The 11,987-nt window shown below is 39.2% G+C and overlaps 2 protein-coding genes across 7 annotated transcripts in view; one reads left to right on the forward strand and one right to left on the reverse strand.

Moving 5' to 3' along the window:
- IQGAP2 (IQ motif containing GTPase activating protein 2) overlaps window positions 1–11,987 on the forward strand; it is a 119,210-nt gene that overhangs the window by 84,193 nt on the left and 23,030 nt on the right. For all 6 annotated transcript variants that reach the window (XM_042875150.1, XM_042875151.1, XM_042875152.1 and 3 more), the window contains 2 exons: window positions 7,419–7,509; window positions 11,720–11,881. In XM_042875150.1, the coding sequence (XP_042731084.1) occupies window positions 7,419–7,509; window positions 11,720–11,881 (253 nt within the window). The remainder of the gene's footprint in view (window positions 1–7,418; window positions 7,510–11,719; window positions 11,882–11,987) is intronic.
- Window positions 1,406–5,443, reverse strand: F2RL2 (coagulation factor II thrombin receptor like 2). Its single transcript, XM_042875156.1, has 2 exons — window positions 5,198–5,443; window positions 1,406–3,487 (listed from the first exon to the last, which is right to left on the reverse strand). Exons 1-2 carry the CDS (start codon window positions 5,250–5,252, stop codon window positions 2,406–2,408), a joined length of 1,137 nt encoding a protein of 378 aa, XP_042731090.1. The 5' UTR covers window positions 5,253–5,443; the 3' UTR covers window positions 1,406–2,405.

The following is an 11,987-nucleotide window of genomic DNA, read 5'->3' on the forward strand; positions in this document are numbered from 1 at the left end:
CAGCAGGATGCTTGTACTGGCTTCCTCAAAAGCAGTGCCTTGGTTAACATCACAACTTAGGGAAGTGTAAACACAGATCAGCCTAACAGCTTGAAGGATTTAACTGTAGGGAAGATTAGCTAAAGCTCAAAGTCCAGCATATATAATATTCTCACAGTTTCAAGATGTCTAAAATTCACATGATGCATTCTTAATGTCAGCTGGAAAAAGTCCCTGCACAATGGCTTGTAGAAACACCTCCCAGCTATTTTGCCACCCCATCTGCAGTACCTGCTATGAAAAACGTGTGCTTCTGTCATCCGCTGGCAGAGCTTTTGGACTGGGTGTTGCAAATCTCAGTCTTGTGTTCTCCCATAACGTCAGGTTTCACTAATTACTGGATGCTGAAAAGTCTCCACCCTTGCTGTGTGCTGGCTGTTTCATTTGTAGTCCTTTGACAAATACTTAAAACATCTGTTTTTAAGTAATGATTTATTAAAAAACCAAACAACTCTGCTTAGGGAGAAAGCAAGGCGCTGTATTGTATATGTTCCCAAAATAAATATTCAAATGCATTAATTTGAGTTACTACTCTAGCTGCTGAATAAGAATATGGATATCACCTTCCTTAATATATGATTTAGATTGAACTTCTCCTAAAAACAGAATTGAAAAGACTGTGCAATAAACTCTAGTCTTTATCAACCTTTTACTTTTTTGATCCCTGTTTATAATGCAGATTGATCTTTAGCTGTATTTAACATGTTTTAAGAATGAGTTGTGGCATAAGAGAGTACTTGATTTACAACAGTTAGATAGGTTTGGCTCAGAATTTCCTGGATTCCTCAGTGTCTGGAAAACGAATGGATTGAAACTGCTGGCTTGTTCTAACCATGCTGTTGTGACGTCCCTCTGGCTGAAGTGGCCTCAGCTATGTAGAATCTAGTTCCTATGAAAGCTAGATGACACCTACTCATTGCTTCCTCATTGCTTGCAAGTACAAATATGCAATTCATTTATTCCTGTAACTTTATACAGTTGCTTCTAACAGTTCTCACAACCATTTCAAACCAAGTGTGTTCAAATCTCATTGAAGAGAAACCCTGTGTTTAGGAAGTGTCTTCTGAATACCTGAAATGTTAAACAGCTATGTGCCATACTTTGATATGCTTCCTGTGTTGTGTAATTTTGTGTGACAGACACATGGGCTTTACAATAAAGCTGGCATTTTTGTTGTTTGCAATAAGTGGTTATATCTGGATTACTTAACAGTTATAGTTAAATGATGTGCTTGTGGAAGGCATTACACTATTTAAAATAAATTAGGAATCAGGAGAAAATGAACAGGTAGAGCCTCACCAGATTTCTTGAAGGCACTTCCCATTTTCCACTGCAAATGACTTCATTTTTAAGTTTCTGACAACACTATCATCAAGTACTTTTTATTTGTTTTACACAGTTAGTTACAGGTGTCAACCAATCACTGAGCTTATTTTGTAGGATTTTATATTCTGCATTTGTAGATCTTGAGCTTCCATGAATGTAAAGACAACCATTTACTTTACTAGCACGGGCAATTAATCAAAACTTGCTTCAGTTCTTGTTACACTAATCATTTCCTGTGAGGATGTGGAAATATAGAGGATACGTCAAAATAGTTTTCCTTTTTTGCTTACCAAGCAAGAATAAAGCATGCCTGGATTCACAGTGATAAGGTTTAGCTTTCAGCAGTCCTTGAGGGTTGTAGGAGCACGGGTGCTGACATAGTGGAAGAACAAGTCTCCAGAGCAAAGCTGGTTAAGCAGCCTCAGAAGAGATACTTTCTTGGAAGCATGTCAAGTTCTGTTTTTAAGGCTGTAGATTTTGCTGCACTTCCAAACTAATGGGACTGCAACTCTTTATTTCTAATACCTAGGGCAGAATCTGCTCGTAGTTGTGGGCCATAATGCGTTGTAGCTCATGAACAGCTAGTGCTTCCACTTGTTCCTATTCCCAATGTATCAAAACCTCACATTCACATTAGTCCTGCAGTGATTGTGGGCACAAAGAACATATAAAGTGTTTCCAAGTCAAGAATGGGCCTTAAAAGTGCTGGATGGATTCCTCTCTTGTTCTGTGGTCACTGATATTATAGTGTGACCATATGTTTGATCTTCTCAGAAGGAAGTTCTCAGCTGCTTCCCTCAATCTAGGTAGGTTCACCTGACTTTGTAGCACACAGAACAAAACAGAGAAGTATGTTTGATGACGCCTCTTGTGTGGGGTTTGGAAGAAGTAAATTTCACTGAGGTCATGATTTAACAACCTTAGAATTTTTTTTTTTTTTTTTTTTTTTTAAGATTTAATTGTCAAATCTGAGGTTTATTGTTACCTGGGTTAGTACTATACAAAATCATAATTCCAATAATATAAATATAGAATAAAATTCACATTTCCCTGGTTATTTTAACCATTGTTAGGTATATATTGGATTGACTTCGTATTTTTGACATTAGAAAATAAAGGAAAGGATCAAGACAACTGTTTAAGCTGCTAAGGCATAAAGCTATCAGATAAAAAGAATACAAATTATCTGTGTTGTAGTAGTAATAGTTGATATGATGGATAATAAGAATAATATTGCTTGGTACAAAGCAAATAGCAAAGATGGTAAGAATCAAAAGACTGACTTTCACATACCAGAACCACTCGTGAGTCTTGAGTGTTCGAATAATCGAAACATAGCAGAAAATGATGATTGCAAGAGGCATTAAGAATCCAAAGATAGCTAAAGAAACATAGTAGTAGAACTGGAAGGAAGATACAGTTTTGCAGGCACTGTGCACATCATGGCAGGTGTAAATGCCCAGTTGTTTCACGTAATAGGTTTGCTGCATTATGCAGAGTGGGAGCATGTACAAAAAGACGATGGTCCACACAGTGGCACAGACGGCAATGGCATAGGTGCGTTTTGGCAGGCTCTTGTAGGTGAAAGGGTGAACGATGGCCACATAGCGACTGACACTAATGCACGTGAGCAGCAGAATGGAGCAGTACATATTGCCATAAAATACCACAGTTGTAGTTCGACACATAATTTCTCCAAAAATCCAGTTGTTCTTGTTGATATGGTATGCTACTTTGAATGGCAGCATGATGCAGAAGAGCAAATCTGAAACAGCCAAGTTTGTGTAGAGGATGGCAGTGCACACAGACCTGATTCTGAAGAGCAGCATCCACAAAATGATGGCATTAGATGGTACACCCAGTAAAACAGCACTGAGGTAGACAGTGGGTATTAACTTGGTGCTCAGAGAACTAGTCAGGTATTCCAATGTGGTGTTGTTCACTTCTGTTAAAGTGGAGTCATTATATTTCTTCACAGAACTTTCGTTTTCCTTGATATGGATTGTCTTTGTCTCCCCTTCTATAGCATGAGGTGGGATGTAATCATAGTCTCTTGGTAAAATTCCACGGAAAGTCTTGATAAGAGACACAGTTTTAACTGCAGAATCATTCAGTGAAGACTCTAAAGCTCAAAAAAAAAAAACAAAAAAAAAAAAACCTGTTAGAATAGGTGAACTACTGGATTGGGAATACAATTCACCTTCAAGTAAGGAGAAAGGTAAACCTCTCCATCTGAAAAAGGACTTGTGTTTAGAAAGTTTGGTGGTGCTCCCCATTGCTTGGTTGTTCAACTGTGCTCAGGAACAATCTTTGTTTACATGTAATTTTGAACCCAACCTTGAAAACACAGTGTGAATGTAATGCTAAACTGATTTTTCCTGCTTATGAGATGCTTTCTGTCATCTTTATCAAAATTATTCAACACTAGTTTAAAGCTTGCCTTGTAGGGTTTTTTTGCAAGGTGTTAGCAGTGTTGGTAATTTGTTACATAATAAGCAACTTTGATCTAGACTTGGTAAGAATATCCAAGCACACAGCAGTGCTATCCTTGTCACTTAGTGAATGAAATACATGACTGAAGAAGATGGAAAGAGCAATGCCTTGCCTAGCACAGGCTGGAAATTTCAAATTTTCAAACTTGAAAATAATTCTAAAAATAATTTTGGTCTTGTGTACCAAATTAAGCCAAATTAAAGTTACATTGCTGTATTGGATTCTGTCTAACACAAACTAAGACCTTTCAGCACCTTGTACATGAGGAATTATGGTCCTGAAAGCTGAATGCAAATGTTTAGACTGATGTTATATCAAACTCATTGGAAGGTGAATAAAATTTTTCACGCACCAGGAATATTTTTTTGAATCAGTAAATATCACTGACTTGGGAGCAAAGCCAGTGATGCTGGTTACTCCTACTGATGCCTATTCCTCAACGCTTAGTAGAGAGCTTTGTAAAGGCATCTACATTTCTTACTGAAGTATGAATGTGTTCCACACATGGTCCGAAAGTATTTTGCAGAATAATTGTTGCAGAATGAACAGCTGCAAAAAGAATTTTTGCATTTAAAAAAAAAAGTCTTGGCTGTGTCTGATGCCAAAAGACTTCATGCAAGGCACAGAGTGTGGATCTTGAAACTGGAATTCAGAAGCAAGTTGAAATTTGGATGAAAACCTGTGGGTGCTTCCAGATTGAAACAAAATATGGAAAATAGCTTTATTCAGGCTCAGTGCTGTGAATCTGGCAAGTTTTTGGTAGAACATTTAGAAATCATGATTAGTATGCCTCTACCTCTTTTAGTAATTTTCTGGGTGATAAATAAAAAAATAATTTTAGCCGCTATTTAAAAGATAGGTGCAAGTATGCATATCTGTTTCATACAAAACGTAGTTTCTAAAATGGCATCATTTGAAAGCAGCTATCATTTTAATTAATTAAAAAACAAGTAGGCTTACTGTTCAGTCATTTCAGTGATTTTTGTAACAGCAGTTCTCAGAAAATTTCCTTCTAATAACGCAGTCTGAGGTTGCAGTTCTGTTGAACATTTCAAAGCGGAAGGAACGTGACTGTACAGGTTGAAGTGTATCATCTCACTACATAAATATGATGTGTTTTCAGAAAGGAAAGAGTGATTCCGTAGGTAAAAACCCCTTACTGAAAGTGACTGGGGAAAGAGAAAAGTAGTCCAAGGTATAACTGAAATGGAATGAAATTCTGCCTAAAGTGAAACTTGCTGGAGTATAGCAAAATGCAACGGATTGTGTACAGCCCATTTAAGCCAGTAAAGCACCAGGGTTATCAAAATTGAAAGTTTATACAGAAAGTAGAACTGACCTGTCGTAAAAGTTGATGTTAGAGAGAGCAGTCCAGTGAAAACCAGAATCTTCATTGTAGTTTGCTAAATCCAGATACAAAAAAAAAAAAGGCAACACAGTTTTAGTTCATCTCAGTGGTGTTGGGAGGGGATTTTCTTCCGTCTGTAAGGCACTAAGGCACAATTGATCTGTTCTCCCGTAGCATCCTGTAGGCATGAGATTTATGGCAAGGAGCTAGTTTGTTCTTTGTCTACTACAGCAAGAGGGTGTGACGTATCCAAATATGCACACATGACTCAGTTTCAGCCTCTGCCCAACACAGAGATTAAATTGCTTTACAGCAGCAGTTTAACTCCTAATTTACCACAGTCCTGAAGATGATGGCAGTAAAGGGAAAAGGGGAGGATCAGATGGAATTTCTATGTACAGGTATTTGGGGAAAAAGGTATCTTCTGGAAAACTGTTTGCTAAACACTCAGAGGTCACACCCACAGACCAGAAATTCTGTACTGCTGAACTCTATACGCTTCTTGGGGAGAGGCCAGAAGTGGGGAAGAGTGTGGTGATCTTGGTTTAGAAAATGCAGAGATGAAAGTAAACCACAGGGATACACATATGCCTTAAGACAACATTGCTGTGCTTCAGATTCTCTGCATCCACCTAACAGCCAGCTGTGACTGCATCCCAGCCCAGCTGCCTGCTCTGGCAGGCCACTTACCCCCCTTTTGCAGCCTCTCAATATTTTACTGTTCTGTTGATCTCTTCCTGTTCCTCTGCCTGTGTGGGTGTTTTCTGTTGTTTTTTCTTAAATTTACTTCCATATTCTCCTCCCACCACCTCCACCTAAGCCAAGAAGCAGTGGCTTGCTTCCAGCAGACAAAATTATTGTGAGTTCTGGTCTAGCTTCTAAGCTAGTGGCAAGGCTTAGCATAAACAGATCTTGGCTCCAGAACAAAATTTGTATCTGTTTTTGTACTTAATGCGCTGAAACTGAACACCAGATAAGAAATTCTTCTCAGTTTCGCAATTCTTTGCTATAAATTCAGTCATGGTGTGGGAGTTCAGTAAATGCACACTCAAGGATTAATTCTAGCTTTCTACTACACTTGCATGCATTCATTGTCATGCAATTGCCTGATGCCACTTGACTTTATTTAGATATTCTAGTATGTGTTTACACAGATGATGGAAACAGAGGTGTTTTTGTGCCATTTTTTACCCAATTTTTTTTTGCAATTTCTATGGATAATATATTTATCAGATTTTTTACATAGAGTTGGTCCCTATGACAATAATATCCACTGTGAAGATGGTTCTTTGCCTGCCCAGGAGTGTTTGACTTTGTATCTCTTTCTGGTTTTTATTTTCCATTATATTTATGTATATGTATGTATATATACGTATTCCCAGATTTTGATTGAACCAGTATGTTGCTGTTTCAGTCATCATCAGTCTCTTATAAATCTCTCACACTTCTGCTTCTATGGGCAGAATCTGGTGCAGCCCAGAGTTTCATGGGGTCCTGCCTGTGCATCCCTTGTGCTGGCAGTTTTTGTTGCAAACTTCTACCTGTGGTTGTTAAAGCTGTTAACACCTGCATTCTTCCTGGTGTAATATTGCCCATTGTAGCCATAGGCTGGAAGTATAGGGATAAGGATTACCTTGTAAGAGGCACCCTCTCTTTTATTTTGGGTATGAAGTGCATGCAGGGTCAGCCTGTAGAAAGTGAGACCTGCTCTACTGCTCAGCTCCTGCAACCTTTGCCACCCAAGCTTAGTTATCACTGCTAAACCTGAGCTGGCTTTTTATGCCAGCCTTTGCCAGTATTTTGTTATGTAGCCCTTATTCACACACTCTTCTCAAACAAGGGATTTGGAATGAAAACTAACTTCCTATGTGCTACCAGTGCTACTATCACAGGGCAGGCTGACATTTGCGTTTATTTAATGTTTCAATTACTTTGCTTATATGTTATGGAAATTGAGACATTTCCAGCTCTACTTAAAATTTCTATTCATCTAGCAGGATGGAGTCTTCTATGTGTGAAAACTTCGAGAACTTTTGTTTGAGCAACAGTTTAATCTACTCAGCAAATAGAATACAAACTTGTTTTACTGTTCATTTTAAGCAGTCCAATAGTGGTCGAGGGCTTTTGAAAGGAGTTTGTGTTAGCTCTATCAGTATGTTCAAATACTGTTTTTAATTCATTTTTGTAAGGTGTTTCTCTATCCCTTTTCCAGGAAACCCAAGATGAATCAGCAGTTCTGTGGCTGGATGAAATACAAAAGGGAATCAGTGATGCCAATAGCAATATAAAAGAAGCTGCAATCTGTAAGCATTAAGCTTCATCTGTGTTGTTCTTGTTCTTAGTCTTGGTCTTGACAAACTGAAGTTGATTTTTTTTTTTTTTTCCACTTCAGGGAAGTGCAGCAACCTTTTAAATACACTGAAAGAAACAGATGAATATTCTTTGTCATACTGAACTTAGGGTGATTTATGTCTGCAGGGTTATTGTTGGCTTTATCTGTGATTACACAGGTTAATGGGTCCAATATTTCCAGTGTCAAAGTACTTTCATGTGTCTGTTGAAACAAAAGGAAACGAGGATGGGAAGATGTACTCAAAAGTTTATTTTGCTTCTTTAAGACTAAATGTATGTACCTTGATGTATGTTGTAAATCTTTCAGAATTTGCTCTAACAACTTATTTCTATGTAACGCCTTTCATTAAGTGCTAGCAAATAAAGATTAGGAACATATACTTCAAAACACTTTAAAATTACTTAGAGACATATACTTAAAAGTACATAATTACATATGCTTTAAAATACTTTAAAAGTATTTAAAAGAAATTAAAAAGAACACTCAGGCTTTTTGGAATAGTGCATATTCTTATAGCTTCTGAAAAGGAGGAAATGTGTAGGAAAAAATGCTGAGGTGCAGTCTGTCAGGACACTGTGTACAAGATGAACTCAGTGCCTTCTGTGAGTGTAATGTAACTAATTTTGGTAACATACCTGTAGCATGTAATTACTTTGGGCCGGCATAGACCTGACAAGGGTTCAAGCTTCCGATTGGCCTGGGTCATCTCCTGCTTGAATTGGCTCCAGAGGCAGATGGGATGAGACTGTGCCACTGTCTTTTGCACCGAGAGGTTAAGTACAGCTGCTGTATTCAGCCTTCATTAATGCAGTGCTGTCATTTGTTTACCTATAGGCAGGCTATGTCAGTATTAGTGCTTTGAAAATCGTGGGTGGAGCAAAACAAACGTGGCCATCTATTACAGCATTAAACCTCTTATATGGTACAGAAACGGTCAATGTAATGTTACTATTTTTGATCTGTCGTCCTAATTCAACCAGTGACTTGTACTGAAGACACTTAACATCCACTACACATCTAACAAAATCGTATTGATTGTTTGCTGGCACAGGGTCTGATGCACATATGTATTCTGTAGAGCTGATATTCACTTCTTCCACAAAAGAGGGTTCCTTTCAATGCTACCCAAAGGCATGAGAAAGCCTGAGGAAACATCTGGGCGCAGAGAAGGGAAGGAAATGCATAACTTATAAACAGATGTGAACTAAAGAATGACTTGAAAACATGCCTGTTTGTGTCTACTGCTGTAAGAATCTTACAAACAGATCACATAAATTGCTTACAGAAATCAGTTATTATCCATATATAAGTACCATGTGATACTGCAAATGATAACCACAGCTCTGCTACCAGTTGTTGTAGTGAAGCTTTCCTTTGCGTAATCCATGCCAGTTTTCACAGTAAATACACAACTTTTCGTAATCTAGTATAATCAGTAGAACTGTTTTAAGAAGTCCCTGTTGGAAATAAGTGCTAGAATCCTGTGTTCTGCTCTCCAGGTTGAAATGAAGCAGTGTCTGAATAGCACATTCGTCAGAAGTGCTCTAGGATTTTGGAACTAAAAACTGATATTTCCCCACGGCACAGAACCTGATACTTGCTGTAACAAATGCATCCTGTTTTGGGAAGTTAACATGTTCTGTTCACATAATCTAAACTTAGAAAGCTCAACTCATTACTTGGAAATGAACTTTTATTTTTAACTACCTCGGAGAAGTTGTTTTTGAAAGACAAACAACTCCTACACTTCCCCCTAAAAACTTGTGTACAAATATAAAAGCAATGTAAGTCTTGTTTTTGTTTCACTCTGGACTAAATTTTTTTTTTAGATTTCTGCAGTAATGGCAATAGCAGTCACATAAAAGAGGGTACTGACCAGTGACACTGGAGGAGTTTTGAACACTCCTCAAGTTATTATAGTGCTTTAAATAATTTATATATTAAAAATTTTCAAACCATTGCCTTTACAAACTGTCCTGACAGTAACAGACTCTGTATCTTTGTTCAGGAAGACCTGAAGATCTATTTGATAAACACTTAATTCTTTGTGGTGTTTGCTGTGCAATTTGTATCACCTTATTTTTGTTCTCTCAAATTATGTCACCCATTGTAGTCCTTGTTCAAGTGGAGTCAAAATGAGATTGGCTGAATATTATCTGTGTAGCATGACAGCTTTCAGAAAGAGATATCAGCGCAGACCTTCAACAGGAAGGGGCTGTCTGTTGAAGTAGTGCCTGTCTTGGAAAAGCTGTGTTATAGAAGAGAGCTGATCTTTGGCCCCATTGAGAGCTCAGGCTTATCACAGTGGGCAGCTGCATCTTTGTGTATTTTTGCTGCTTAGAGGGAAGATGGGTGCAGAAGAGCCCTTCACTGTTCTGACCTACGGGAGGAGCAGGTCTCTGCACTGCCTGACTGGGACGACTATGGCTCACATAACTCGTAACGTTACAGGACTATGTGGGCCTTAATTAGAGCAGCAGCAGCAGAGTTAACTGTTAGCACATCAGTGCAAATGATCGATTTCTATTGAATTGGTATTTTCTCCATGCTGTTTTTTCCTTATGCTTTCCTGCTAAAATAAAGGCATGTTTAGTTAGAAGATGATAAAAAGCTAGGCAACGGAGGATCTGCAGAAATAATGGTTAGCTGCATTGCATCCACTTTTGTGTTTTCCAGCACCTCCAAAAAAGAACAAAAATATTCAGTTACTAGTGACCAGAGCTGAGAAAGTAGATGGGAACATATATGACTAGGGCTGAGCCATCTGGGCCAGCAGCATATAATGCTGCTGTTAATGTACTGCTTCCTTAATTCCTCACCGCTAAGGCTGTATGCCTGGGCACCATCATACCACGGCTGGCCATGACTTACTACAGCCTTATGGGAAGCATGTGCTTAGCACAGCACCCTTCTTTTGAAGCACAAAAACATACCAGGATGCGATCTGGTGGAGGTCCAGATGGTAATGGTGTGATACTGTATACTCCCTTTGTTTCTGAGCTGGCTGCTGTGTTCTGTGGAGGTGGATCTGTTTCTGTTCAGACAAAGCTGAGTATAACCATTCCACTTCAGTCAAACCAACCACCGAGGAAAACTGTATTTTGCTGAGATGGTGTCCTGCTAGCTCAGTCCCACAGAGTGCCTCCTGCATGTAAGCTAGGACTTACTTCTGATGCTGAGCACCTTTTGTCAGGCTTTAGATGGAAAAACACACATAGGCCAAGCAATGAGAGGGAGACCTTTTTTGGAGAGTTAACCCATTTTATCTTGGTGCAGGAACACAAAGTGTAGTGTTCGGTGCTGCAGTGTGAAGGGCAGAGTGGGCTGCATCGACTTAACTGATATATAATATATAGCATTCCAACTGCATACTTGTTCCTCTGTGTATGTACCTTGAGGCTTAGATGTAAGGGAACATCACTTAGGATCAGAGAAGTAGTTTCTAAGCAGTGCCATATATACCTCTAGTATGCAGAGCCTTTCAAAGTGTTGTGTGCTGCTATGTATTATCAGGAGTAGAGGTTTCACCTCTGGTGTAGGGGTTGCACGAAGAAAAGGATGCTTGGGAAACCCTGAATTGTGGCACATGGGTAACTTAGTGTACCTGAAAGTTAGAGCATGTCTCACAACATTGCTTTTGTGTGCCCTGAGAGCAAGATCTGCTTCATTGACAAACTCAGCAGCATGAGCTCACTGCACCAGTGTGGGACCAACTTCCAGTTTGAGGGGTGAGGAACACTTGCTTCAGGATCCCAACTATGATGCTGCAGTATTACAAAACTTTGCTGAAGACAATTGGAATTTATTCCAATTTTTCCTGCCAAAATTGAATCTGCATCTCTGTCAGGTTCCTGGGTGATGTGGTGCCTGCTGGGCAGGTTGAGTGAGGAACACCTCTCAGACCTTGTCCTGATGTCAGCTGCTGTTCTACTGGGGAGCAGATCTGCCCTCACTGCTCTCAGTCTGCTGTGACAGCATTCCTGCCTGTTGGAAAGCTGTTCTCTGAAATACTCATCCCTGTGAGTGTGATAGAGGCAATAAAAACACTGAACTGCTGTGTGTGGCATGCTGGCTGTGCACCAGCACAGAAATCCATTATGAGAGTTGCTAGAGGATAGAACAGTGGACATGTTTTTATTTCTGTTTTTATTTTTCCTTAGTGGCTGTTGGGATTTCAGTGATTAACAAGAGCTTGGAGAAAGGTGATTCACAGCCAATCCTGATGACACTGCAGTCCAAGTTTGGCTTACGAGTTGCTTCAGAATGTGCCGAAACTTATTTCAAGAACCTCTCAGAAGCCCAGAAGCTGAAAACAAAAGATGGTAAAAGTTGTCCTGAACAGGACAGTTTGGTATTTCACTGTCACTGAGGCAACTGGGAAACTGGCATAATAGAGTGGCTTAAAATCACTGTAAATTAAGGGGGGAG

The sequence above is a fragment of the Lagopus leucura genome, unplaced genomic scaffold, assembly GCF_019238085.1.
Source record: "Lagopus leucura isolate 7727_CA_CO unplaced genomic scaffold, USGS_WTPT01 Super-Scaffold_100014, whole genome shotgun sequence".
Lineage (NCBI taxonomy): Eukaryota > Metazoa > Chordata > Aves > Galliformes > Phasianidae > Lagopus > Lagopus leucura.